Below are 27606 nucleotides of genomic sequence, written 5' to 3'. Positions count from 1 at the left end.
TTACGAGGTTTAAAGACACGCATTTTTTTTTTATAAAGCCGCTACATGAGTAGGTGTAGACTGTCGTATATATTTTTACAGTCATTTCTTTTGACTGGCCCTTTTACTTGTTTTTTACAATTATTTTTGGACAACAGGCGGTTGGATTATTGAAACTACATAAGGATTTGTGGAAATGTTGGGTCCTCAAGAAGATAAATTATGTGGAATTTTCTCTGCTTTGGCGGCTTTGTCCTTCGTTTGCTTTGCTCAAAGGTAAGTGAGCATCTTCGAGATGTTTTTTAACGACACACAAAGGGTTCGCCATTGCCTTAATGTAAAAAACAAAACAACAAAAAAACATTTAAATCACATTTTCAGGATACCGACATAAGAGCGACATCACCACACAAATTGAACTAGTAAAACCTATTCTGTAGCGTACGCGCGCGTATGTGCGTGCAAAATATGCGCGTGCATGTTCTCCTATTGTAAAACGCTATTCAGATATCCATATAACCATTAATTGGCTTGGGCGAGTATCAATCCGATTATATATCTCAATAGCCTGCCCTGTTTCCTTCCCTATAATTAGGTGATGAAACAAGGTCTAAATTAGCCATGCAACTGATCAATCACTGATGTGAATTAAAACAATTCCCTATAGATGAACGTGTTCATAATGTTTAGGTCGCCTCATTATTCATTTTAAACTATTAAGGAATATTCTTACATCAATTCCAAGGATTTAATCATCCACCGACAAAAAATGCAAATAATAATTTGCTCCCACCCCCACCCTATCAACAACACCATATCACTACTAGCGATTCATCATTGATCAGTCAGAGAAAGTGAAACAAAACCGCCTGTCTGTTAATTTTAGTGGCACTGTGTGTTGACAGTTGGGTAAATGTCTACATTTTAATTGATATTTCCATTAATAGCGCCTCGAGTCAAGTCCGTGCAGTATTGCGCATTTTTGAACACCTGTAACCGTCTTGCTGAGAAGAGTCTTAGGACAACAAAAAAACGTCCTCAAGCTATTTATTTTTTAAGGTAGACAATTTATCCACAAGTGGGCCGACAACATTGTATTTATTTACCATGTTACCATTATAAACTACAATCTCAGACTCCAGATTTACACAACTGAAGCTGACATCCTTAATCAAACAGCCATGGCCCTAAACTGGGTCTTCCATTTTGACGTTTTGACATTTCGATTAGGTTCCTGTATCCCGTCCAGACAGGACACAGGCGGAACGATGGCTTTAATTAGAATACTCCCAGACTCTCGCCCTCAACCATAGTATTTGTTCTGATTAGCCTTAATGACAGCTTCGTGGCGAATTGGCTGCTTTGGGTTACAATTTGAGCTTTTTCTTCATTTTCCTTCACTCATAAATAGGTATTTCAGTATTATCTAACACCAATACTTGTACATTTTTGATTGGATTCTACCAATCAATCTGTCACTGTGTGTAATTTGCAGTAACATGTTGCTTGCCAGGTGTGGTCTTATTAACATCTCCTAGACAACCAGCTTCCCCAATGACTTTACATGTCTAGATCACATGACCACACTAAGTATGTAATAAATGAGTAATGAAATCCCATAATGTGAAATGTAACATTTTAAGGGCCCAGGTGGGTGCATGTGCAGAAACACAACAGTGAAAAACCCATGGCTTACTAGGCCTTCCGGGGGGGGAAAGTGTTCTCACGTTTGTGTTCCTCTCTCTCAGCTCCACCCCTGGAAACACCGGCATGTCTGTTGCCAAGTCTACGGTGGACAAGCTACTAAAGGGGTATGACATCCGTCTACGCCCAGACTTTGGAGGTACGTGGGGGGGGGTACACCTGTCCTCGAACCCCTAGACTCGTTTGGTCATGACACCCGTTTAAACCTCATCGAGATCCGCTGAAGTGTTTGAAACCTTAGAAACAGGACTTCCTCGTTGCTAGGGATATATTCACCACCACATAGCTATGGAAGATGGCTTCTTCCGCAGAAGTAGGATATATAGACAAGCAGTCTAATTGTGGGTTTCAAGGATACAGCCATGGAATGAGGTGAAAGATGAGGGTTTGCTGGCATTATTGTTATAAGTGATAATGAATCTGTGGACTGAAGAATACAGCAAAAATGTTCAATAATCTTTTGAAATCTTTGCTATGAAACCGTATGGTAATATTTTATGTCTTTTGAAATTGGTTCCTTTTTGCGGGGCTTCAATGACAGTCTGTCACTGTGTGCTATTGTGCTACCTTTTAAACGAAGCAACATTTGAAACCACCGTGCATCTTAACAAAAATAACTATTTTTAGGATGTTGCCATCATTACAAGGAAGAAATGCCTGTCCTTGTTTGGAGAGAAGGTTGTGTATTTTCAACCATCAGAAGTGTTGTTATAAACGTATGGGTGCCAGTGTGTTCAATGTTTACTCATATTTCCCCCCTGTGCAGTACAGAGCATTTCTGACTGATCATGACTGTTTCAATGTTTTCTCGCCGCAAAGTGTCTGTAACTGAGGGACAGACTGGAGCAGTCAGCACGGAGGGCCAATCCTCCTCGAGTCTCTCGCGCTGTCCCAGTGTGTTTCCGCCGCGACGGTGGACAGTTAGCAAGAGCGTCCTGCACAGAGAGGAAGTGACAGGGCCGCCGTCCCGCGCCCTCATACCCCCCACCCCACAGGCAGGAAGCTGTAGCGCATCACTTCCTGATAATTCCATCATCAGTCAGCAGCTTCCATCCTGACACAACTGCTGACCAACTCCGTCTCTCCTGCGAGCAGACGAGGGAAACGATTTAATTGGACGAGGGGGCGTAAGGGGGGGGGGGGGGGGCGGTAGTGGCCGCCGCAGAGGGGGTCTAGCCCGGACCCATCCGCTGGGATCTCACCGTCCCAGGGGGCGTTAGGGAGGGTGGAGAGAGGGTTAGGGTTTTAATGGTTGAATCCCAGGTTTCCCTCGGTGTTGCTCCAGGACTCAGTTGACTTGCAGTGGTCTCCCTGTGCTCCCTGTGTTGTGCCCCCTCCCCCCTCCCTGTGCTGTGCCCCCCTCCCACCCCTCCCTGTGCTGTGCCCCCTCCCCCCTCTTCCCCATGCTGTCCCCTCCCAGTGGCATTGATCTCCCAGCTAAACCCAAATTCAAGTGACAGAGCTCTGGAAGAGCTTACGTCTTCCAAGCCCCAGTCCTCCACTCTCTTGCCCTGTAGATCGCCGAGATTCCCTTCCTCCCCTTTAGATCCAGGTGCTTGAAGTAAGCATTAGTTCATAGGTAGGAAGGCCTTAGTAAGTTGTAAGTCTTATGTTAGTAAGCATCTTTTGAGGACCTGATTGCCTATTGACTTATCTTACTCCCTAACCATAACCCTAGCTCTAACCTTAAGCCTTATTAATATTGTTAACACTTACATGGTCTTGTAAATGTAGGCTAATATTGCTAAGCACCTCATAAGGGCCTTGTTACTTATGAACAATGCATTTTTCAAGCACATGGATCTGAAGAATTTCCCAGGACTCCTTTAGGTTTTTTTGCAACAGGAATGATTCAAATGTAGTTTCAGATCAAGTTAATGCAATAGTGAAATGTGATCTACTTCAAGTGTTCTTGTCGTGACGTATTCAGTCCAGGATAGCGTGAGTGAAAAGTTACGACGAGTGAATCAGCTTTCTGCAGTTTCTCTCTCTCTCTCTCTCTCTCTCTCTCTCTCTCTATCTCTATCTCTCTCTCTTTCTCTCTCCCCATGGTCTACAGTGCTGGGTCAGTAGCAAGACTGTGTTCATCTCCTCTTTTACTGTCTTGGTGTTTGTTAGGATCATTGGCTTCGGTTGTGACTCCTCAACAAATAGCCCATGGATGTAGTGTGCTATCAGTCGGAGAAAGAGCCTGCACTAAGCAGAATCTACCACTCCGGTGTCCTGACGATGCGTTTGGGCATCCAGAGAGATGAGTCGCACAGCAAGAGAGGCCAGGGCACGCCAGTGTGGAGGACTGAGGATGAGGAATGACAAAGCTCACTGAGGTGTCGAGATCTCCGAGATGTTTTTGTTCTCAGGTCTCGGGGCAGTGTCTCTGACACAGAGCCCAGGACGGGGGATGCCCTGGTGGGGCACAGGGGATGCTCTGGTGGGGGATCTGGTTCTCGTGGCTCCAGGTGGTTCTTGTGCCAGTGCAGGACATTGTACGAGGGTTGATTTCATTTAGACAAGAACCCCAAATCGTGTCTGATTAGTCAAAAGTCGCATGCACTTACATTCTGCTATTGTGTGGTTTTACACGAGAGTCGGCCGTAAAATTAAATGGAATTATCCGTTGTATCCCAAATGTGGCCACTTTACTGATGGCCATCTGTGCAACTCCTCACTTACAATCTCACTAATCAAGGCAGCTTTTGACAACCTTGATTTTACGAGCCAATGACTCGTTACTTGAGGTTTTCTGCTCCTTAGTTCTTTTACACTCAGGCATTGTACTAAGTGCAGGGAATCCTTTCAACGTCCATTTAGGGTCAAAATTAATTAGTGAAAGTAATACGCGTGTCGCACCCGTGGCTTGAGGAACACGTTTTCCCCGCCAGTTGATTTATGTTAAATTTTAGAATCATCGTGTTTTAAATAAGGAGCAGGTGGACACGTGTCGGGCTTCTGTCAGTGACTGATCTGCTTCGTATGAATTTATGAATTTGTTATTGTTGTCTAATTTCCAACGAGGGGAGAGGGTGTCACGCCTCTGCTGTCACTGCAGGGACACGCTGAGAGCATGCGGACGCCGCTGGAGCCAGAGTCCCCGTGCACACGGCCTCTCTCCCTCTCTCTGTGTTCCAGCTCTTTTCATTATCCGGCATTCTCAGATTCTCTCTCTCTCTCCGTCTCCCGGATAAACAATGGTTCGCTCTGCCTTTCTCTCTATTTCTCTTCCAATGATTCTCTCCTTGACATACACACACACACACACACACACACACACTACAAGCACTATACAGACAACACACACACACACATTCTTGCACACAGGCGCACGCCTTCACACACACACACACACACACACACACACACACACACACACAGAGACTGTAAGAGAGCCTGCCTATCTCTGTGCATCGGAGATTCATCTTGTACAGAGATCTCTATTCCAGCCGCTGCCGCCATGATTAGAATCTTAAGTGAACTTCGCAGACGGCTCACTTTGCACCTTAATGAGGGGGCGAGGGAGCCAGGGAGACTCACCTGTGTTCAGCACACTCATGTTTCGTGCTGGACGACACAAACGGATAGTCAATGATATGCCAGGCCGGGGTGTCTGCACACTGGAGAGTGGTTGAAATATCTGGACTGGATGTCTGTCAGATCTCTGAGCTGTCTTTAGGAGGGCTGTCAGATCAGAGCTGTCTTTAGGAGGGCTGTCAAATCAGAGCTGTCTTTAGGAGGGCTGTCAAATCAGAGCTGTCTTTAGGAGGGCTGTCAAATCAGAGCTGTCTTTAGGAGGGCTGTCAAATCAGAGCTGTCTTTAGGAGGGCTGTCAAATCAGAGCTGTCTTTAGGAGGGCTGTCAAATCAGAGCTGTCTTTAGGAGGGCTGTCAGATCAGAGCTGTCTTTAGGAGGACTGTCAGATCAGAACTGTCTTTAGGAGGGCTGTCAAATCAGAGCTGTCTTTAGGAGGGCTGTCAGATCAGAGCTGTCTTTAGGAGGGCTGTCAGATCAGAGCTGTCTTTAGGAGGACTGTCAGATCAGAACTGTCTTTAGGAGGACTGTCAGATCAGAGCTGTCTTTAGGAGGGCTGTCAAATCAAAGCTGTCTTTAGGAGGGCTGTCAGATCTGAGCTGTCTTTAGGAGGGCTGTCAAATCAGAGCTGTCTTTAGGAGGGCTGTCAGATCTGAGCTGTCTTTAGGAGGGCTGTCAAATCAGAGCTGTCTTTAGGAGGGCTGTCAGATCAGAGCTGTCTTTAGGAGGGCTGTTCTGTTCTGTTGGTTGAGCATGCTCTGGGAGTCTATCTGGGAGATATTTGTCTCGTCTTGTAAGGAATATGTTTTTTGTTATTATGAGTAATAAACTTCCCTTGCCACTGGTCAGTCCATCATTTTGAACAATAATATGTTTGTAATTGAGTAGGCTGGTCCTAATACTTATAGTACTAGATAGTCATATCAATCAGTGGTGACTGTTGTAAGGTTTATATCACATTATTATAGGTTCTATTTTAGCAACTGGTCATTTTGTAGTATCCTCAGTATTATGACTGTGATAGAAAAACTACATGCTCCAGTTTCAGAGCCATTTGTTGGTTGTGTTCATCAATTTGAGAGCAGTTTAATAATAATAATAATAAGTTTAATAATCGTTTAGAATTGTTTTTAGTTTAGAAACATATCTTAACACATCACTTCAAACAGGCACAACCACATGTGTTGGTTGCCCTACATTTACATTTAGTCATTTAGCAGACGCTCTTATCCAGAGCGACTTACAGTAAGTACATGGATATTCCCCCCGAGGCAAGTAGGGTGAAGTGCCTTGCCCAAGGACACGTCATTTTGCACGGCCGGGAATTGAACCAACAACCTTCTGATTAATAGTCCGACTCCCTAACCGCTCAGCCATCTGATGCCCTGTCGGATAAGTAATACCACGTTAGTAGCACAGAAACATGTACTCTGCTCTGAACAGAGGGTTTATAGGATCATGGATGAGTTTACACAGCTGTAATTATCCCAGTAAACTCAACACCCCTTCTCACGGCGACATATGCTTCTGACGATAGCGATATTGAATTAAAAACTTTAACAAGGTGTGGCCATACACAGTTGATTTATATGGAAATTTACATTGCAGGGGCTATATATTAATGGAACAGCATACATATCTCAGGTTCATGGCAGCTGTGAGCAGGACCGGGGCGGGGGGGGGAAGTCGTTAGAGGGGTGATTTAGGACCCTGGGACACAGACCGGGGCACCCGCCATGGAGTTCTGCTTCCGTCAGATGGCCCGGAACGTTCTCATTCCGCTGCAGGTCGCGCCCGGTCCGGTCACATGACCTTTTCAGAACTCTTACCGACAAGTTATCACCCCGGGGTGATTTCCTGGCTAATAAATGTATTAGGTTTATGAATAATCCTATGCTTTAATGTTGAGGGCTTGGCAGGATCTGCTGTGCAGTGTGTGGGTTCCTCTGAGCTGGGCTTGTGCTGGGTGACCGGGACTGTGTCCTGGTCGTGCTCTGCTCCTGCCTCTGCCTCTTTATTTGCCTCTGCCTCTGATGCTGCTACTGCCTCTGTGTTTTTGCTCCTATTACTCTTTCTCTGTCTGTTTCCGTCACTGCCTCTTTCTCTGTTTCTGCTACTGCCTCTCCCTCTGCCTCCGTCACTGCCTCTTTCTCTGTTTCTGCTACTGCCTCTCCCTCTGCCTCCGTCTCTGCCTCTGCCGCCATCCTTGATTTGGGCGCGGGAGCGTGGATCCTGAGTCACTCGTGTGCTGTGAGGCTTCTGGGCACGCCGAGGGGTACTCACTGTAATGATCTCGCCTCGGAGTCGCAAAACAAAAAAAGCATCGTCACAGTGGAGGCCGTGCCAAGCGACGAGAGAGCTCAGCTTAGCCGTCACCCCCGTCCCGTCCCCCCCCACCCCCCAACCGCCCGCCCCCCACACACGCTCTAAACACACACAAACACACACTCTCAATACACACACATACCCCTGGAGGACCCACTTTAAATCTAGCTGTCATCACCGCTGAAATGGGTTTTATGGTCTCAGCTTGTGTCGTTAACAAAGCTTGAAATGGGGCTGACACATCAGTGGTGCTGTGAACACTGCCCTCCTGCCCTCCTGCCCTCCTGCCCTCCTGCCCTCCTGCCCTCCTGCCCTCCTGCCCCTCCTGCCCTCCTGCCCTCCTGCCCCTCCTGCCCTCCTGCCCTCCTGCCCCTCCTGCCCTCCTGCCCTCCTGCCCTCCTGCCCTCCTGCCCCTCCTGCCCTCCTGCCCTCCTGCCCCTCCTGCCCTCCTGCCCTCCTGCCCTCCTGCCCTCCTGCCCTCCTGCCCCTCCTGCCCTCCTGCCCCTCCTGCCCTCCTGCCACTCCTGCCCTCCTGCCCTCCTGCCCTCCTGCCCCTCCTGCCCCTCCTGCCCTCCTGCCCTCCTGCCCCTCCTGCCCTCCTGCCCTCCTGCCCTCCTGCCCCTCCTGCCCTCCTGCCCTCCTGCCCTCCTGCCCTCCTGCCCCTCCTGCCCTCCTGCCCTCCTGCCCCTCCTGCCCTCCTGCCCTCCTGCCCTCCTGCCCTCCTGCCCTCCTGCCCCTCCTGCCCTCCTGCCCTCCTGCCCTCCTGCCCTCCTGCCCCTCCTGCCCCTCCTGCCCTCCTGCCCTCCTGCCCTCCTGCCCCTCCTGCCCTCCTGCCCCTCCTGCCCCTCCTGCCCTCCTGCCCCTCCTGCCCTCCTGCCCTCCTGCCCCTCCTGCCCTCCTGCCCTTCCTGCCCCTCCTGCCCTCCTGCCCTCCTGCCCCTCCTGCCCCTCCTGCCCCTCCTGCCCTCCTGCCCTCCTGCCCTCCTGCCACTCCTGCCCTCCTGCCCCTCCTGCCCTTCCTGCCCCTCCTGCCCTCCTGCCCTCCTGCCCTCCTGCCCTCCTGCCCCTCCTGCCCTTCCTGCCCCTCCTGCCCTCCTGCCCTCCTGCCACTCCTGCCCTCCTGCCCCTCCTGCCCTTCCTGCCCCTCCTGCCCCCCCTGCCCCTCCTGCCCCTCGTGCCACTCCTGCCCCTCCTGCCCTTCCTGCCCCTCCTGCCCCTCCTGCCCCTCCTGCCCCTCGTGCCCCTCCTGCCCCCCCTGCCACTCCTGCCCCTCCTGCCACTCCTGCCCCTCGTGCCCCTCCTGCCCCTCCTGCCCCTGCTGCCCCTCTTTCCCCTCCTGCCCCTCCTGCCCCTCGCCCCCTGGATCCAGCACTGGGCCAGCACACTGAGATGTGGTTGAGTGGGCTGTGATCATCTCCATCCCAGTTTCTACCCTTGCAGCCATTGTATCCTGGTCTCTGGTCTCCCTGTGCAGGTGTCCCTGCTGAGGTGTGCTGTGATATACTGGGTGTCATGTTTCCTCCCCTAGCCCCCCCCCCCCCGCCCCCGCCTTCCCTCCCCCCTCCACGCAGGCTAATTCACAAGCCTCTCTCCTCTGTGGCTGGAACTGTGGGAGATGCCTCCCCTAAGCCTGGCCTGGGGGGTTGTCACACTACAGAGCTGCACTGTAAAGCTGCTGGAGGAGAGTCCTGATATTGGTTCCGGCTGAGGGCGCGGGGACGTTCCAAAGTTTAAGGATCCGGTACGGTGTGGGGCTCTGAGAGAGGCTGCCGAGGTGAGGGGTGTGTGTGCGTGTGTGTGTGTGTGTGTGTGTGTGGGGGGGGGGGGGGGTAATATTCAGCTGTGACTGTGACCACCTGATCTCTGGCTGTCACATATTTCGACGCAGCTGTGGCGCGATGCCAGTTCATCCCTCAGACAACACAGCCACCAGCGCCTCTCATCCCTTCCCATCCATCACCCCTCGCATCCGTCACCCCTCTCATCCGTCACCCCTCTCATCCGTCACCCCTCTCATCCAGCAACGCCCCTCATCCCCCACCCCTCTCATCCACAGCCCCTCATCCACAGCTTTCCTCATCCTCTCCCATTTACCACCTCCCTCATCTACCACCTCCTTTGTCCACCCTCATCTATCAACCCCCCTGTCCACCACCCCTCTCGTTCACCCGTGCACCTGCTTTAACTGTTCTTACTCCCCCGTTGAGCCCAACGAACTCCCATCTGCCTCCCGGTCTTATTTGTAATGGGAGGCTTTTAAACGGAGCCATGAAACAGCAGAGTCACTGAGTTGACGTTGATGGGGACAGTCAAGCGTCTGGGACAAACCGGGACAGTTGTTGCCGGGGCGCGGTTATGACATCACAGAGGGCGAAACGGAAGCCACTCTTCTATAAAAGACCTTTTGAGTCATTTGCCAATTTTGGATTCGTTTAATCTCCCGACTTTATGAGACCAGTGGGGCTGTTGGGAGACAGGCAGCCTCTGTTTATTACACACGTACACGCTGTGTGTTGGACGTCGTTAATTGACAGTCGTTTCCACGCAGCTCTTTCGTCCTTTGCAAAGATGACCCCTTAATTGACACGTGCATTAGTGCAACTATCTTAGACGAGCAGGGAATGAGCATGTGACCCGCGTTTGTTTCGTACATGCATGGAGTAGCAGCCAGAGCCCATGCCACCCACCACTTTTATATTTATTTATATTTCATACTTACCATATTGGAGGTAATCTTTTTCTCCGTCCATGTGAAATGATGGGCTGTTTTGTAGGTCTGTGACTCATAGAGCCCTCTGTAAGTCAGAGTAAAAGCAATGCCTATTCAGCAGAAAACGTCAGTGTGTTGCCAGAACAGTAGAATTGATGTTGGGGCGTGCAGGAATGATATCTATCCTGATGAAGAGAGAACAGCAAGTGATTTATTGCACAGGCAGCACGGACAAAACTGCTTAAGGCAGGAGCACTCAGAACCCCCCCCCCCCCCCATCCCCTCGATTCGTACATTTTCTGCTCCGAGTCAAATGAGGTGTGTATCCGTTTGAGGGGGGAGCAGGGTGGGATTGGAAGGGGGGGAGGAGGGGTATGGGGTGAGGAGAAATGGGAGGTACTTCATCTTCAAATTCAAAGTGTTGTTTTCAGCAACTTTGAACTGAAGGAGGAGGAGGGGGGGGGGGGTGGGGGGGAAGAGAGATGGAAAGCGAAATGGAAACGACTGTGAACTGGATGCTGCCGTTCTGCACAGGTCCCCGGACACTCTGCCCGGCCATCCTGCGTGCGGGGCGCTTTCTCCGACTCTCCTCCTCGTGGCCTCAGCGCCGCCCTTTTTACACCCCCCTGTGATTGATGGGAGGTGCGTCCTTGAAAGGGAGGGGTGAGAAGGGTGGAGGAGGGAGGGGTGGAGATGGGGGCGGGGGGGGTGGAGGAGGGGGGGGGGGGGTGGAGGAGGGGGGGGGGTGGAGGAGGGGGGGGGGGGTGGAGGAGAGGGGGAGGGGCAACAGGGACCGGCCAAGGACGGGACGCGGCTCTCCGATTGTTTCAGATAAACAAGAAAAGAAATGTCATTTACCGCATCCAGAGATTGATGCCTCGGGCTGCAGTGCCGGGAAGCATGCTTAAAAGCCCATCTCATTATTGAACTCTGGGGTTACTGGAGTCACAGGTTTTCTCTGAGAGCATCGTTTCATCCGGGTTTCTTTCCCAAACCGTTCCAACTGTTTTCCCCTTAATTGAATCCCTTTGGCTCCATCTTTCTTCCCATCTTTCTTGGTCGCCCTCCTCTCTGCCCCTCCACACCTGACAGCGCTGGACCGGCCTGCCTCCACCCCTCTCCCCTGCCTCCACCCCTCTCCCCTGCCTCAGCAGCCTCAGGGTGCGTCATCAGTCCTGGTTACCTTGGTTATAGATCTGCCTGGTCCACACCAGGTGATGGATCACGACGGCGCGCTCATGCTAATACAGTACAGTGTTTATTGCTTTATTGCAGATTGTCATCTTAATCGGCGAAAACGTATAAGGGCATCTCGTGTGTACTGCACGCCGAGGTAACAGTGAGTGATTACCGAGGGTTAGGATTGGCCGATAGCATGCCTCATCGTTAATGAAAAGGTGATGTTGTGGCCGTTCTTTGTTTCCAATTCCTTGTTCACCATTTTTGGTTAATAACAACACAAATAAGGATGATTTTCCAAGAAGAGGATGCTGAAACGTTAACGCTGACTAATTGATTGTCTGCTCTGATACTGATAATGGAGCGTGATGTTCCAGGTGACTTAATGAGGCAGAGGTTTGTAATAAACTGCTACTTCCCATGTCAACAAATACAGCGATAATGCCCCTGGCAGCTCAGGTTGATGGTGTGGAACAGGGTTTCCCCTGTTCAAGCGCCCCCTAGAGGGAGGTGCGGGGTGTTGCCTTACCAGCATTCTTTCGTATCCCAAGACCAAATAGAATGATGATTCCAACAGATATTTTGCAATAAAGCTTTGCCTGAATGTCTGTAGACTGGGAGTCTGGTCTATGACAGGGTGGGTGTGGCTTGTGGTAGGAATGGTGTGGGTGGGGGTGTGGCCTAGGGTAGGGTGGGTGTGTCCACATGTTATAGTTTTCTTCACATTTAGTTAAAATCCAACAATCATATATCCTATAGTAGAAACCCACAGGATTGTGTAGCAAAGATTACCCTTGCAGTATTTTACATACAGTACAACAGTTACATTTTATTCCAAGAAAGCAACATAACTGCATATTGCCCTGCTGGTTTATTGTCTTTCGAAAGGACTTTCATGATAACCGTGGCCATCAAATACAGCGAGTGCAGATTCAACACTGTGCATGTACTGCTCTGTGCTTTCCTTGTAATGTTAGAATGAGAATGCTGTACAGTTGCTATGGAACCCTCTGTTGCTAAGCAATGACTCCATTATTAGATTTTTTTTCTTCTATATCTGAGGCAGAGTGGTGTTTCCTTTGCAGTGGCGTTATCCAGCAATTTTGTTTTCACTGGGCCATTTGCAATTTGACAGCATCCATGAAATAACATGACAAAAACAAACCTCACAACAATGCAAATAATCCTATGTAGCATAATTGGTGTAAACCAAGGAGGAGTAACTATCATATCGCCATACAGACAACCCCCCCCCCTCCTTTCTTCTACAAGAATCTATACGCTGATGAGTGCAGCTCTCAGGTAGGAAACCACTGTCTAGCGAGTGCATGCACCAAACACAATAAAGGAAACGATGGCAGGAGTTGATGGGTGCTTTAGAAAATGAATCAAACGTCTCTCCTTGTCTCTGCATCGCTGCGACGAGGGCAGCGGTGCTGTAGGAGGTGCGCGGCCCGATTGGATCCTTCACACTAAGGTGATGAAGCTTCAGACTGGTTCTAACGGGAGCGTGTCGTGGAGGAGGGTTTGTCGGCAGGAGAGAGGGCGGACCCGGTCGCTAGAACAAAGGCATTTCTGTGGTCTGTTTTGACTTTTGTGTGCGGCACAAGTGCAGGGCCATTGGTATTCCTGGTACTTACTGCCCAAATGCTCCTGCTGCTTTGTACAGACAACAGCTATGACAAACGCAAGTTTACCTAATCCGATCATCGACAACTGAACCAGCTCAATCCATACCCCTCTCTAACCCAGTTAGAGCACTGCATCTCTCACCGGACAGAGACAGAATGAGGTGATGCCCCCCCCCCCCCCCCACACACACACACACACACACACCCCATTGCATCAAATGTTGGTCTGTGGCTTTATTGTTTTTAGAAAGGACTTTCATGATAGCCTCTTCTTACATGTTGGCTTATGAATAAAAAATACCCTCCTCACCCGCCCCCAGCCTGTCGTCAGGACTCCAGTGACCTGGACCCACCAGCATGAACAGTCAGCACCTCAAGACACCCACCTGCTTTACATTTTGTCATTTAGATACGTACACAAACAATGAGACCATCTGGCTGGTGAGGGTAAAAAAAACAGGCCGGCTCCAGGAAACAACACACGCTCAGCAGAAGCCGAAAAACCCAAACTACGGAGAGAGCAGAAGGACAAGCAGAGCTGCGAGTGGAGAGAAGGCTCGGCGTGTGATGCGGTGGTGTGTGGGGTTTTGTGTCTGTGTGGCGGTGGCGGTGTTGCGCAGTGTGGTAAAGTGTGGTGTATGGTGTGGTGTATAGTGTAGTGTATAGTGTGGTGTATAGTGTGGTGAAGTGGGGTGAAGTGTGGTGTATAGTGTGGAGTATAGTGTGGTGTATAGTGTGGAGTATAGTGTGGTGTATAGTGTGGAGTATAGTGTGGTGTATAGTGTGGTGTATGGTGTGGAGTATAGTGTGGAGTATAGTGTGGTGTATAGTGTGGAGTATAGTGTGGAGTATAGTGTGGAGTATAGTGTGGTGTATAGTGTGGTGTATAGTGTGGTGTATAGTGTGGAGTATAGTGTGGTGTATAGTGTGGAGTATAGTGTGGTGTATAGTGTGGAGTATAGTGTGGTGTATAGTGTGGAGTATAGTGTGCTGTATAGTGTGGAGTATAGTGTGGAGTATAGTGTGGAGTATAGTGTGGTGTATAGTGTGGTGTATAGTGTGGTGTATAGTGTGGTGTATAGTGTGGAGTATAGTGTGGTGTATAGTGTGGAGTATAGTGTGGTGTATAGTGTGGAGTATAGTGTGGTGTATAGTGTGGAGTATAGTGTGCTGTATAGTGTGGAGTATAGTGTGGAGTATAGTGTGGAGTATAGTGTGGTGTATAGTGTGGTGTATAGTGTGGTGTATAGTGTGGAGTATAGTGTGGAGTATAGTGTGGAGTATAGTGTGGAGTATAGTGTGGTGTATAGTGTGGTGTGTAGTGTGGTGTATAGTGTGGTGTATGGTGTGGAGTATAGTGTGGTGTATAGTGTGTTGTATAGTGTGGAGTATAGTGTGGAGTATAGTGTGGAGTATAGTGTGGTGTGTAGTGTGGTGTGTAGTGTGGAGTATAGTGTGGAGTATAGTGTGGTGTGTAGTGTGGAGTATAGTGTGGAGTATAGTGTGGAGTATAGTGTGGAGTATAGTGTGGAGTATAGTGTGGTGTGGCCCATCTGATCCACGCAAAGTGATTTTGTGCAGTGTCAGTCCTGTTTTGTCAGTCTATGTTTTGATATTGATCTCAAAAGGATCCAGACATAATCCTGCGGTATGCTTGGACTGTTAAGGGCTTGGATATTGTATGGCGTTGTTCAGAGTTCTTTTGATAATTTGTCTACTAGATAGTGGCAAGCAGCGACTGTGGGATACACAAGTGTAGACTGCGGGATAAAGACGATCACTTCTCACTGTGTTGAGATTTAAATGAAAGTGGGAGAGCGTGTATTCCTTCCTGTCGGGAGCGGCCCCCTTGGCAGGGGGCAGCGTGCTAGGATCAGAGACAAGAACCCACTGGCAGGCTATCAAAGATCGGGAAATCTTTTTTCACGTGAGCCGAGGTGATTGAATGGCAGGCGCAGAATTGGACTCGAGCCTGCACTTTATTAAAGAGTGTTTTTTTTTTTAATACTCCGCACTCCTTGAAGACGGGCCTTGTCAATACTCAGGCGAGTTATCAGGCAGAGCCGTACGGACGAGGTCCGTACTCTAAGAGGTCAGTGCTCCATGTGTGAACACAGTAGCGGGTCACAACAGGCAGTGGCTTAGATGCAGCTTATTGGAAAAGCACTGGAAAGTGCTGACACACTCTGATGTGATAATTGCAAATAGTAGATGTGGCTTGGCTCTGGTCTTCACCCCTCCTCCCCCATCTCTCCTTCCCTCTCTCACACGTACATACACACACAATGCGCACGTACATACACACATACACAGTAAAAGACACAATGCTGATCAAGTAGTTTTGTACTTTTCAAATATGAAAACGTTCATGTTTATACGTATGAACATAAAAATTGATGATGATGAAGAAAAAAAAACTGACATGTGAGAGAGCTGCTGTTGGCGAAGCAGTGAATCATTTCAGCCTGAGAATTGAAGCTGCAGGTAAGTGCTTTTATTTTGAGAAAGAAATGATGGCAAAGTAGATCTCTCTCGCTCTGTTTCAATGAAGCGGAGTCAAAAATATGCAGTAAGAGTTTGAGTGAGTGAGAGAGATCTGGATACTTTCTGTTTACATCCAGCCCCTACAAATGTACTTTGACGTCTCAGGGGAAAATTGTTACTGGTTGCCTTCACAAAGCGCAATGGAAAATGGACCCAGTTTTTTTTTCTTTTTTTTTTTTCTCTCTGAAGAGATGGGTCAGGGAATATGACAAAGCTACAGGGCATTTAAGAGAGAGGTAGGTTGCCGTGTCAACACGGTAGCTGCAGAAGAACGAGGGGGAGAAGAAAATAGGACGACAGAAAATAGAGAGGAGATGTGCACTCTTAGTCAAGTGCTGGTTAATATTTCAGTGCCAGTATTTGGAGAAACATGGTAATTGTCAGATCTGTCCAGAAGAAGCCTGTTCAGAACTCATCCCTGGATTATGTGAAGGAAAGAAAGAGGGAGAGAATAAAACGACAAAAAAGGGTTTGAGACTGTCCGGAAAAATTAACTGGTCAAAATTTTGTAGCGCACTAAGAAGCACCAAATCCACTGAAATTCTTCTTGATATTCACTTGCGTGGTTTACTTCTGTCTTTGTTGGTTTTACATTTCCTCTCAGGAGAGGACAAGTCACACCCCCATAGCCTGGCATGATTTCACTGATCTTGTGTTCAACGCCAGACATCATTGTACTTAACAAAAATCCTTGCTATGTTTAGTTTGTTTTTGTTGTGTTTCAGGGGGAAAGGGGGAGTACAACCTATGAAATATTAATGCAACTAAGAAAACATTGCGGATGGTGGCAAGCCAGCCTTTCTAAAGAGCTTACAGACACTGTTTCACATCACACGTACAAATCTCTGACTCCCACAATGCAACACACCTGATAAAGCAGGAAGAAACACCCTGTTGCAGGAAGCCTTCAAGGATGTGATTGGTTAGGGGCGATGATGGAAGAGCTACCAAGACAACCTGAAAGTCAGAATGTTGAAGAATACAGAACAGATTTTCTATTGGTGCTGCACCTCCTGTTTGGCTTCAAGATCATAAAAAAAATATTTTATTTTTATTTTTTGCAGCATCCATCATTTTATTGGTTAGCTGTCTTGGATGTAGATTCCCTACATAATTTCCCCCCTTTTTTATTGTGCATAGTTATGGAGAACATCACAAACCAAACGTAGGACCTACCAATGCTGCATGGGTTACTGAAGGGTGTTGCTGTTTACCAGACACACCAGCTCACATGAAACACAAAGATTGAGAGGATTCCAGCTCTGGCACATCTATAAATAGCAGCAAGCCATAGAGAAGTCCCTCAACAAAAGGTTGAACATTCCTCTCAGCTTGTTTTGCTTGCATTGGGTCATCGTTTGGTGGTCAGACGCTTTCTCCTTCATTTGATCGTCATGATCCAGTAGCCTGCTTACTGGGAAATGACTAATTCGTCCCTGGTGGGGTTGACACAGCCCCCTTGTGCAGAAATTCTGGGATTGTTTCAAATCAAGAAGTTTACTTTTCGGGGGGCAACTGGGAGGGGTGTCCTTGCTTTGAGCTCTGGAGTTGGCACTGTGAGTTATCACCAGATGTGTTGAAGGTGAAACACCTGCAGTCTGATGAAGCCAAACTTTTGCACGCAGAAAGTTCTAGAAGGGTGGATGTTGTGTCGTTATGATCAAAGCCAGGGGAATTTGGTTGAATGAAATTTGGTGATTAGCAAAATTATTTAAAAATCTTGTAAACATTGTCTAAAATCGACCTCATGTTGCAGAAATCCACCTCATGTTGCAGAATATCTTTGTAGTTTGGTAGCCTGACTTCTTCTTCTTATCTTCCCTCAGGTCCTCCAGTCATTGTAGGAATGAGCATCAACATCGCTAGCATCGACTCCATCTCGGAAGTAAACATGGTGAGTGTGAAATTTCCCTTGCAGCAGTGAAACACCCGTTCTCACTCAGCCCTTCAGGATCATTTATCGTTTTTAATGTTTTGAAAGATAGTTATCAACATTAGATGAGCTTCGTCCCAAAGTGTTTCAATAACAGACGTGTCCATTCTTTGGAACAAGACTTGAACACTTTGCTTTGACACAATGCATATATTTGCCATGTGCTGTCATCTTATTATGTAGCTATTTTGTCAATAACTGTCCCTGGTTTTGTTCACTAAGTCACTAAATAACACTAACTGCATTTTTTTTACGTTTCAAATTTCAATTGCCCCTTTACTTAGCAAATATATGCAGGTTCAAGCAGATATAAAATGACGACAGACATGTTGGAACAACATGTTTAGCTTGATTTGCTAACTTGTGCTTGTCGAAGCTCTGCCATATCGAGCCCAGTCGACTGAGTCAAGAAGACAATATGGCTGGTGTCTGAGCCGTGACATCATTCTGTCTCCCTGCGACTGCATTTTATTCTCAATCGTATTCAATGCGGCACGGTCACTACCAGAGTTGTAGAAGTAAAAGATGTGCTTTTTGTTTTTTGAGTGTTTTTGCGACCTCTTGTCACAAGAGGATTTTCATCTGGTTCCGAGGCAGAGACTTTATTTTTAATTTGTTGGAGTTAGTCACTCGTGTGTGAAGCAGTTTTCTTCATCTTCATGAGCGAGCCAGGAAGGCACTTTGAGTAATATTTCTTGACGTTATTGAAAGTGATTCTTTGCAGTCTGTTGTTTGCAAGGAAACTGCACATTCCTTCTCTTTTTATGTTATTTTGTTCCCTGGACAGTTAGAGTGGAGAATAGACTGAAGAAGGGTTCTTAAGTTCCTGTGTACCAAGACAGAACCCCCCCCCCAAAAAAAAATAAATATATAAAAATAATCTTCAGCAGGGATGATGTTGCATTTGTTTGTGGTTTAACAAGGTCCTGTTTGCATGCATGTCTTGTTAGACGTCATAGTTGGAAGCACAATACCAGTCAGGTACCGTAGATCACCCATAGGTCATTTGTCTGATGAACACAAGGTTTCTGGTGGAAGCAACATGTAAAGGGACACTGACATCTTTCTTTTCATAACATTTTATGTAGCATGTTTTGCTGCAAAACATGTTTTCGTGGAAAACATGAAATACACTTTTCATAGAGCACGACTTCAAATGTAGGTCACTTTATGTCCAGTTGAATAACCACTCAGATTAGCTCCTATTCTGAATTGTGATGTACGTTTTGGTTCACTTGCATCTCCAATACTTGACAGTGAAATCCTGGAATATCTAGCGTATATCAAGCGTATTCTACAAGAACACTATGTTTTGAAAAAACAATGTCCTCAAAGTGCAATATGAGAGAGATTGTCCCTCCAATTGTTTATTCTTAGGCCATGGAGAAGGGCAAACAGTTGTATCTTGGTTACATTTTATGTCCACACACAAACACAATGTCAATCTAACTTCACTACGCAGACACTATCATCCAAAGCCACGTCCAGAGGGGGTATTTGAACCTTGGACCTGTTGATGTGCAGTCAAATGCGCTAACCACTGAGCTTCCCTTTGATCTGACAATACTTCCACCCCCCCCCCCCCCCCTCTCTATTCCAGGACTACACCATCACAATGTATTTCCAGCAAAGTTGGCGAGATAAGAGATTGGCCTACTCTGAGCTGGACCTCAACCTGACTCTGGACAACCGCGTGGCCGACCAGCTGTGGCTGCCAGACACCTACTTCCTGAACGACAAGAAGTCCTTCCTGCACGGCGTGACGGTCAAGAACAGGATGATCCGTCTGCACCCGGACGGCACCGTTCTGTACGGACTCAGGTAAACACTCTGCTACGCTGTCACACGCTGTCACATCCCATTCTCAAATGTTTCAAAGCTTAGTCTAAATGTAGCTGTAAATGTTATTCGCATGTGGGGGTTACTGCTAAACAACCAGCTTCATATAACTCCAGTAAAGGTGGCATACCACTATGTTAAAAGGCTGTTTCAAACACAATTGCCCACGGTAGCAGGGTTAAGCTTCTGCTTAATCATTTGTCAAGAATCCCAAACTTTTACCCTCTCTCACTGTCATCATTATTATCATTTTGTTATTATTTTCATTTTTAGAAGCGGAACATTTTGAACCATTCCAGCGGCATTGCCGGAATCTGAACGGCACAAAATGCCACACAGACGTTTTCCCTTCTTTCCAGGATGGCTTGGTGCATTTTCCAGCCACAGTTTACTGCCCCAGAAAGGAAGAAAAAAAAAACCCTGCAGAAAGGAGTTAATCCCCTTAGCACCTCAATGTCCCAGTTTCATCAATGAAACAGACTAGACAGCCAACGAGTACGAGGAAGCCCGGAGAGAGGCAGGCAGAGCAGTATCCTGCTGGGGGAAAGCAGGCACCCTTGGGCCGTTTCAGAGTGCTTCCCCGGTGCCTGGCGGGGCCCAGGCTCTGGATCTTCCCTCAGAGGGTAGAGCCTGAGACCCTGCAGGATGCCTGGACTGGAAAGATGTGAGAGATGGGGAACGTCCTCAGGCAGAACATTTTTTTTTTTTTTTGCCGTTTAGTTAGTTTAAGATTTAAAAAATCACAAAGGACGTGGGTGATTCCTTTGTGGCTTGGCCTAGACTTGGTTGAATCCTTTTCTTGGACAAACAATTTACAGAGGAATCTGCAGGGTTATGTGAATGGTTGATATGGAGTCAAGCATTGCTTCGACAGACAAGTTGGTTAAAGTAATTATATATACTTGTATAGGTGCTTGGTAATTACTGATTATGAGAGGTGTGACATGGACCTGTTCATCCTGAGTCATAAATCCTGAATGTGAAATGAGTTTCTGTAAAAAGTCAAATTTACTCCCAACCCTCCCCTCTTCCCCCATGACACATACAGTACAAACACAAACCGTGTATCTATCAAACTCTCCCTGTGAACGTGGCGGTTCCTTTGACATGCAGAGGTGATGACTTGAAACTCAATTACTTTTCCCATTCAGCCAAACCAATGAACTCCCTATTTCATTTGCACAAGTGGACGAAAGCATCGAAAGCTGCTATGATTTAACAGCACAAATATAATTACTAAAATGTGCTGCACTAGTAAATATCTCAGTTAATGCCAAAGACTCCCACACAACTAATCTGTAAACAGGACTGGTTTGCTGGGCCACTGGATGTATAGAAATTGAATATTAAACATGCATACACCCCTTATCAACACACCTGGCGGTAACACAAATCTACATAACGGAAAGTCCCGCTTTCAGACTTGCATGCGTAGTACAAGTGCAAATATGTTTTCTACATCTAATGTTATCTACAGGGTAGAGGTTGTTCATTGTATCTGTGTTGTTATTGGTTTTGGGCGGGTTTGAATGAGGTACAGATGTTGAAATTCAGCTTTTTGCAGTTTGCAGTTCACCCACAAATCGTCTCGGTGACAAGGTGTCTGTGCCAGTGTAAGCACTAAAAGTATCAAATCAAATCAAATGTATTTGTATAGCCCTTTTTACACGCAATCATGTCACAGAGGGCTTCACATATGCCCATAGAACTGCCCCTCAACCAACCTAAACCCTCAAGGAAGACAAGGAAAAACTCCCAGACAGGAGAAAACAGGAGAAAAAATGGAAGAAACCTTGGGAGGAGCAATTCAGAGAGGGATCCCCTCCTCCAGAGAGTAGTACCCTCCGTGTAACATGAATTTTGTATTCAGACCTCTGTCTGTATTTTGAGCCTACTTGCCTTAGTCGGAACACATCCTCACCAACGTAAATTAATAGTGTTTCATTCATTAAAAATGTATTAAGAGGTGACCACAGCTATTAAGGCAACGTCTTAAACAGAAAGACAGATGGTGGGGAGAGAAGAGAAGCACCTTCTCGCGTCCTCTTCAGCTGCAGACGCGTGTCAGACGGCCGGTGCTCAGCACCAACCTGACAGCCACTGCATTTGCTTTCTTTTTTTGGAGGTAGGGGTGTCTACCCCCCACCCCCTCCTCCTCCTCCTGTTGGCACGAGACAGTTGCTGTACATTACTCATTTAAACAGGCACACATCTCGCAGTCGAGGCTGCGCTGTGATTTTTTTGTGCAGGTTACCAAGGTAACGGCGGGGCCCCTCTGTGTCTCTGCTCCCGTCTTGTGTTTCAGAATAACCACCACGGCAGCTTGCATGATGGACCTGCGGAGGTATCCCCTCGACGAGCAGAACTGCACCCTGGAAATCGAAAGCTGTAGGTGGACCCTGTGCACTGGCTTACACCCCTCTGGCCCTCTCCTCTTTAGACTAAGTATCCTGTAACCCCCCACACACACACACACACACACCCCGTCAACACCGCTCTGGGGCTCTTCAAGCCTCGCTGCATGAGCGTCATCCTGCTGTTCCAACTGGTCAGCCTTTCTGAGACACAGCTAGATACCAGCTGGGATTGAAAGAAAATATAAACATTTTACACACATCTATCTACTTCATTTTAAACAGAATCCATATTCCAGTACAAAAAAAACAGTTTACTACTTAAATCGGCACTGTTTTCACCATGAAATATACACAAGAATAACGTAAGATGTCATGCACTTAGTTGTGTAGTGTTCATTCAACGCTTGTCTCCAGTTATCCAAGATAACTTCCTTCAGGCAGTGTGAACTCCCTAAATCGAGGTGTGAGGGCCAAAACTGCAGCAGTTTGGTCAAAAAGTCACCTGACTCCTTGGTGGTTTTGATGCAGCAAATGTTTGCAGCTATAATCATATGGATTTCTTACGGCAGCTGTTTGGCAGCGTTATTGGCATCCAAGACAGGGTGTGTCATCCATTATAGATGTGTTAACTCAAAGGCCGATGACTCCATCGACGTGTGCTGCTGAAATTTAAAACACTTCAATGTATTTAAATGCCGGCTCTAGCCAAAGAAGCGTGCCTGTCACAGTGAAGCTGATGAAGAACATGGCTATCTCTCTCCTCACACCTTCACCACCATCTGGAGCACCAGGGTGGCTCTTGCCAAGTAGACACATGCGAAGGTAAATAGAAACCACGACAGCATGTCCCTGATTGGTCTTCGACGTCCAACATTTGCTTCTGCTACTAGCCAATAAACATGATTGCTGGTCACTAAATACTACCAGTTCAATAGAACAGACATTTTCACCAATATTAGTTGTTTTTCATATTTGTGGAAGTGTAAATATTTGGCAGTTTTTGGCAACAATATAGAAAATATGGAACATTTCTGAATGACTGATTCCAGTGATGGTGCTTGAGGGAGGCAGAATGTGTTGGTGAGAAGGTTTCTCAGTGGCCCCGCAGTATCATAGATTAAAGGCTAGGCAACGGGGTAATGCACATAGTTCCATCACCTCCCGCTTCAGGGAGAGATTAAAATGGGATGAATCCTGTGTAGAGTATGGCTCTTGACAGGCTCCTGGCTTGGACAGGGAGTGGCAGCAAAGAGGCAGTTAAATGTGAAATACAGTACAGGCATGAATACTGTGGATCCACTGCAGGGTGAGAGGGTGTGAGGTAGCCTATCGCTTGAACCGCACTACATAAATCTGCCTTAGAGGTCACACTTTGACATCCATGTCTCATGAGTGTCGAGCGTGGACTTTCGCAGTGAAGTCTGAAACACAGCAACCTGACAGCAGAAGGAGAGAAACACAGCAACCTGACAGCAGAAGGAGAGAAACACAGCAACCTGACAGCAGAAGGAGAGAAACACAGCAACCTGACAGCAGAAGGAGAGAAACACAGCAACCTGACAGCAGAAGGAGAGAAACACAGCAACCTGACAGCAGAAGGAGAGAAACACAGCAACCTGACAGCAGAAGGAGAGAAACACAGCAACCTGACAGCAGAAGGAGAGAAACACAGCAACCTGACAGCAGAAGGAGAGAAACACAGCAACCTGACAGCAGAAGGAGAGAAACAGCAGCGGCCTGACAGTGTCCTCCATTGTTTTAATGTGACCAGGACTGAACCTTACTCTTAATCATCTCTCCACCCCTCCCTCTCTCCGTCCCATCCTCCACCCCCCCCCCATCTTTCCTCCATCCTTCCTTCCACCCCCCCCGTCCTTTCCTCCACTCATCCCTCCCTCCATTTTTCCCAACCTCCTTTCCTCAAACAGATGGATACACAACAGATGACATCGTCTTCTTCTGGCAAGGAGGGGACACGGCCGTGACCGGAGTGGACAAGCTGGAGCTCCCTCAGTTCTCCATCGTGGAGCTGCGCTTGGTGTCCAGGGAGGTGAGGTTCACCACAGGTAAGAACGGCAACAAGCAACCTTGATCTGAGCTTTGTTGAAAACCAAATGACATTTTGCTTCAAAATCACTTTGTGGCATGTCCGAACTCTAATCTCAACCTTTTGATCTAAACCTACATGTTTCTAACTTTTTTTGGAAGGCTCTTTTTCAGACTGTAATATTCCATAGAATCATAAGATGTAGATATTAAGAATTATCAAGGTGTTTAATTGCATTGGTGAGAAGTTGAATGTAGTTGTGCCTTGCAGTTTCATATTTAAGGGTTATGGATAGGTCATATCCAGGTTCCTCCATCTCGTTTACAGCTGATTGGTGCTGCAGTTTGAGTAATCAATAAATACCATGTCCAAACTTCAACCCATTTAGAGTAGCTATCAGTGTAAGATAATAACAGTAATTGTATTATTGATTAGCCAAACAGATTCTTTCATCCATTACTTTATCAAAGCTACTTACAGCCTAGGGGATTGTTGAACCTGGGACTATTTGATGTGCATCCTATTGCTCTAACCACTCAGCTCTACCCACAGTAGAGGTAGCCACGGTCTCAGCTGCCAGGACATCTGGTTTTCCCACCCAGACTTAATGTAGTGATAATGTGGTCTCCCATACGCACCTTTTAAATCCCCTTGAGGTGATGTTTAGAAGACAGAGAAAGTGCTAAACAGAGAAAAACACAGCAGCTTTCTGTGACAATCCTCCAAGGGATGCTGGCGAGGCCTGCAGAGATGGGGGGGTTGCAGAAAATCTGCCGTGTTTGCGACTTTCTGCCATGTTTAATTGGAATCGAACTTGTCCCTGGAAAGGAATCCATTGCTTTGGGGAAATTAAGTGCTCCGTCTGAACAAATGAAGAAATGACTACCCTGCGCATTGTCAAAGTGCAGACTTTGGAACTCATAACTTGTGCCAGATTCTTTTCTCTGCTCCTTTTTGTTTTTCTCCCCTTCCTCGTTTTTTTCTTGTTTTCACTGATGTGTTTCTTCTGCTCTTCTCTCTCTCTCTCTCTCTCTCTCTCTCTCTCTCTCTCTCTCTCTCTCTCTCTCTCTCTCTCTCTCTCTCTCTCTCTCTCTCTCTCTCTCTCTCTCTCTCTCTCTCTCTCTCTCTCTCTCTCTCTCTCTCTCTCTCTCTGCCCTCCATCCTCTCCTTTCTCGCTGTGTGAAAGGGTCCTACCCCAGGCTATCGCTGAGTTTCAGGATAAAGAGGAACATCGGCTACTTCATCCTGCAGACCTACATGCCCTCCATCCTGATCACCATCCTTTCCTGGGTGTCCTTCTGGATCAACTACGACGCGTCCGCGGCACGAGTCGCCCTGGGTGAGCCGCCGCCGCCTTCTGTGGCGTTCCCGCGCCGTACACTCCTGCTCCAATCACAAGGTTGCCGTGTCATTGCGGTGACTTGCGTTGCTGTTGTACGACTTTGTTAAAACTGCTGGCCGCAGCACAATCCCGAACGGTGGTCCCACACCGATTGAGGAGAACTTGTGCCGTCGCAAATGATTAGAGCTGTCAAAGTAGGGGATCATGGAACAGCATTAATCACATGGTTTTCCTATAATTAGTCATTGATTTGATGCCTTTTTTAGTTGTCGTTTTTTATTCTCGTCAAATGTGGCGCTAATTGAAGGTGTCTCCGATGGTTCAAGAACACATTGACATCTCGGTTGAGTTGCTGATGTCATAAAGATGGTAAAAAAATAAATAAACACGATTATCTGAATTCATTTGCGTAGATCTTTAATAATAAAGTTCCTGTCTAACTCTAGCACATGTACATATGGGTGCATGACCGTAAATGCAACGTGCCAATCAAATCAAACATCAAATGTGTCTTCTGTTGATTTAATGGTCGTTGTCTGTTTACCTTTTTCAGGTGTTACCACGGTGCTCACCATGACAACAATTAACACCCACCTTAGGGAGACCCTCCCAAAGATCCCATATGTGAAAGCCATCGATGTCTACCTCATGGGCTGTTTTGTGTTTGTGTTCCTGGCGTTGCTGGAATATGCCTTCGTTAATTACGTGTTCTTTGGAAGAGGCCCCCAGCAGCAGAAGAAGATCAACGACAGGATGAACAAAGTCAACAACGAGCGTCCGAGATACGAAGAAAAGCGCTTGAGGGAACAGGTTTGCATCCCCATGTCTCGTCCCTCCTACATCCTCCCTCCTTCCTCCTCTCTCTTCCCTCTCGTTCTCTCCTCTCACCCTTTCTCCTCCCTTCTCCTGCCATCTCCTCGTGCCGGTCACAGCCAAACTGTCAAATAACCCTCGCTTTTGTTAGTCTTTTGTTTTGTTTTTTTGTTTCTTTACATAGACGGTTTTTTTTTGCCAAGACAAATCTATACTTCTCAAAGACTCTGGCATACTTATTCCCACAAGTCTAGCTTTTGCAAGCATACTGATGCAACCTTTCCATTAGATACGCATTCGGTAACCATCCCCCATTGCTCTTCTTCAAGCCCTGACTTTGTAACGAGCGTAATGTTTCTTCATGGAGGTACGAGCTCATCAAGCTCCGGAGTTGTGTGAAACATTTTCATCCTCCAATCAGGGTGTTGTCTATGTTTATGCTGTGGGCTTAATTCAGTCTAACCTTGACACAGGAGTTGTATTTTACAACCCTTTGTTCGCTTCCATTGAAAGTGCCAGAGTGGGGGGAGGGTTCAATGAGTTTAGGCTCTAAAACAGTTAGACTGAGTGAAGTTCTTTGTCTGTGTCGGAAATATGACCTGCCATGCTTATGCTAAATTGTTCTTGTTAACCTTATGTTTTATGCATTCTGTATTTTTAGAAAATGTGCTTAATTGTCAGTGTTTTATAAGCGTTTTAATGTTCTCCTCACTTTTTTTTCACATTGCAAGGACTCCATATCCGTGCCGTTTCAAACCAACACCCTCAGGTCATATACACAGCGGAGAAATCTGTATCTCGAGGAACAAAGAAAAGTTGGGGTACATGCATTTAGAAATCATAAAGTTTGTGCTGTGTCGCAGCAGTTTAATTGAGGTCTGATAGTGTGATTTATAGAGCGATGCAATTAATTTGTGTCAACTGACTCAACAGTGAGAAAGAAATGTAATAGTCTTTAAGACCGAAATGGTAGAAAGTGAATAATTAAGAAATCTTTTTTAAAAGAGGCATGAAGAAAATGACATTCCATATCATCATTACATTTGCTTTAGCTTGAATGATAAAAGCTGTAATGTAAGAATGCCAGGCAGGGGAGACACAGTGCTTAAGCAGACAGGAAGGGGGGGGGGGGATGGGGGGGAAGTGACATCACAACACCTCCGGCTCTGACACCCTGTCTCCACCGCTCCTCCTGATAGGTGGATGCGTACGGGAACATCCTGCTCACCACTCTGGAGATGAACAACGAGGTGATGCCCTCCGACGTCGGAAGCAGCGTCAGCGACTCACGGAACTCAGTCATGTCCTTCGACAGTTCAGGGGTGCAGTTCAGGAAGCCCATGGTCCCCAGGGACGGCTTTAGCCACCACTCCTTGGACCGCGGCGCCATGCGCACCCGGGCCAACTGTCGCCTACGACGACGCTCCTCCAAGCTCAAGCTGAAGATCCCCAACCTGGCTGATGTCAGCACCATTGACAAGTGGTCCCGGGTCATTTTCCCCATAACCTTTGGATTTTTCAACCTAATCTACTGGTTGTACTACGTGAATTGATGTGTATCCTACTAGGAATCATGGGCCATATTTTGAGAGCACATTAAATTGGCTTTGATACGGTTGGAAAATATGTATACACATATACAAGTTGATACATATGTATATGCATATTTCTATATATTA

At 47.2% G+C, this 27606-nt stretch overlaps 1 protein-coding gene across 1 annotated transcript; it reads left to right on the top strand.

Moving 5' to 3' along the window:
- The first annotated feature begins 175 nt into the window (after positions 1–175).
- On the top strand, positions 176–27606 carry gabrb4 (gamma-aminobutyric acid type A receptor subunit beta4). The gene is made up of 10 exons (XM_084697865.1): positions 176–255; positions 1728–1822; positions 17423–17490; positions 19130–19350; positions 21674–21756; positions 23654–23791; positions 24959–25111; positions 25668–25924; positions 26659–26748; positions 27127–27606. The coding sequence occupies exons 1-10, from the start codon at positions 176–178 to the stop codon at positions 27478–27480; spliced, it is 1539 nt and encodes a 512-aa protein (XP_084553991.1). The 3' UTR covers positions 27481–27606.

This window comes from Hypomesus nipponensis, chromosome 5, assembly GCF_054491055.1.
Source record: "Hypomesus nipponensis isolate SF chromosome 5, ASM5449105v1, whole genome shotgun sequence".
Taxonomy (NCBI): Eukaryota; Metazoa; Chordata; class Actinopteri; order Osmeriformes; family Osmeridae; genus Hypomesus; species Hypomesus nipponensis.
Note: the sequence above shows the minus strand (reverse complement) of the source record. Positions and strands in the feature narration are given on the sequence as shown.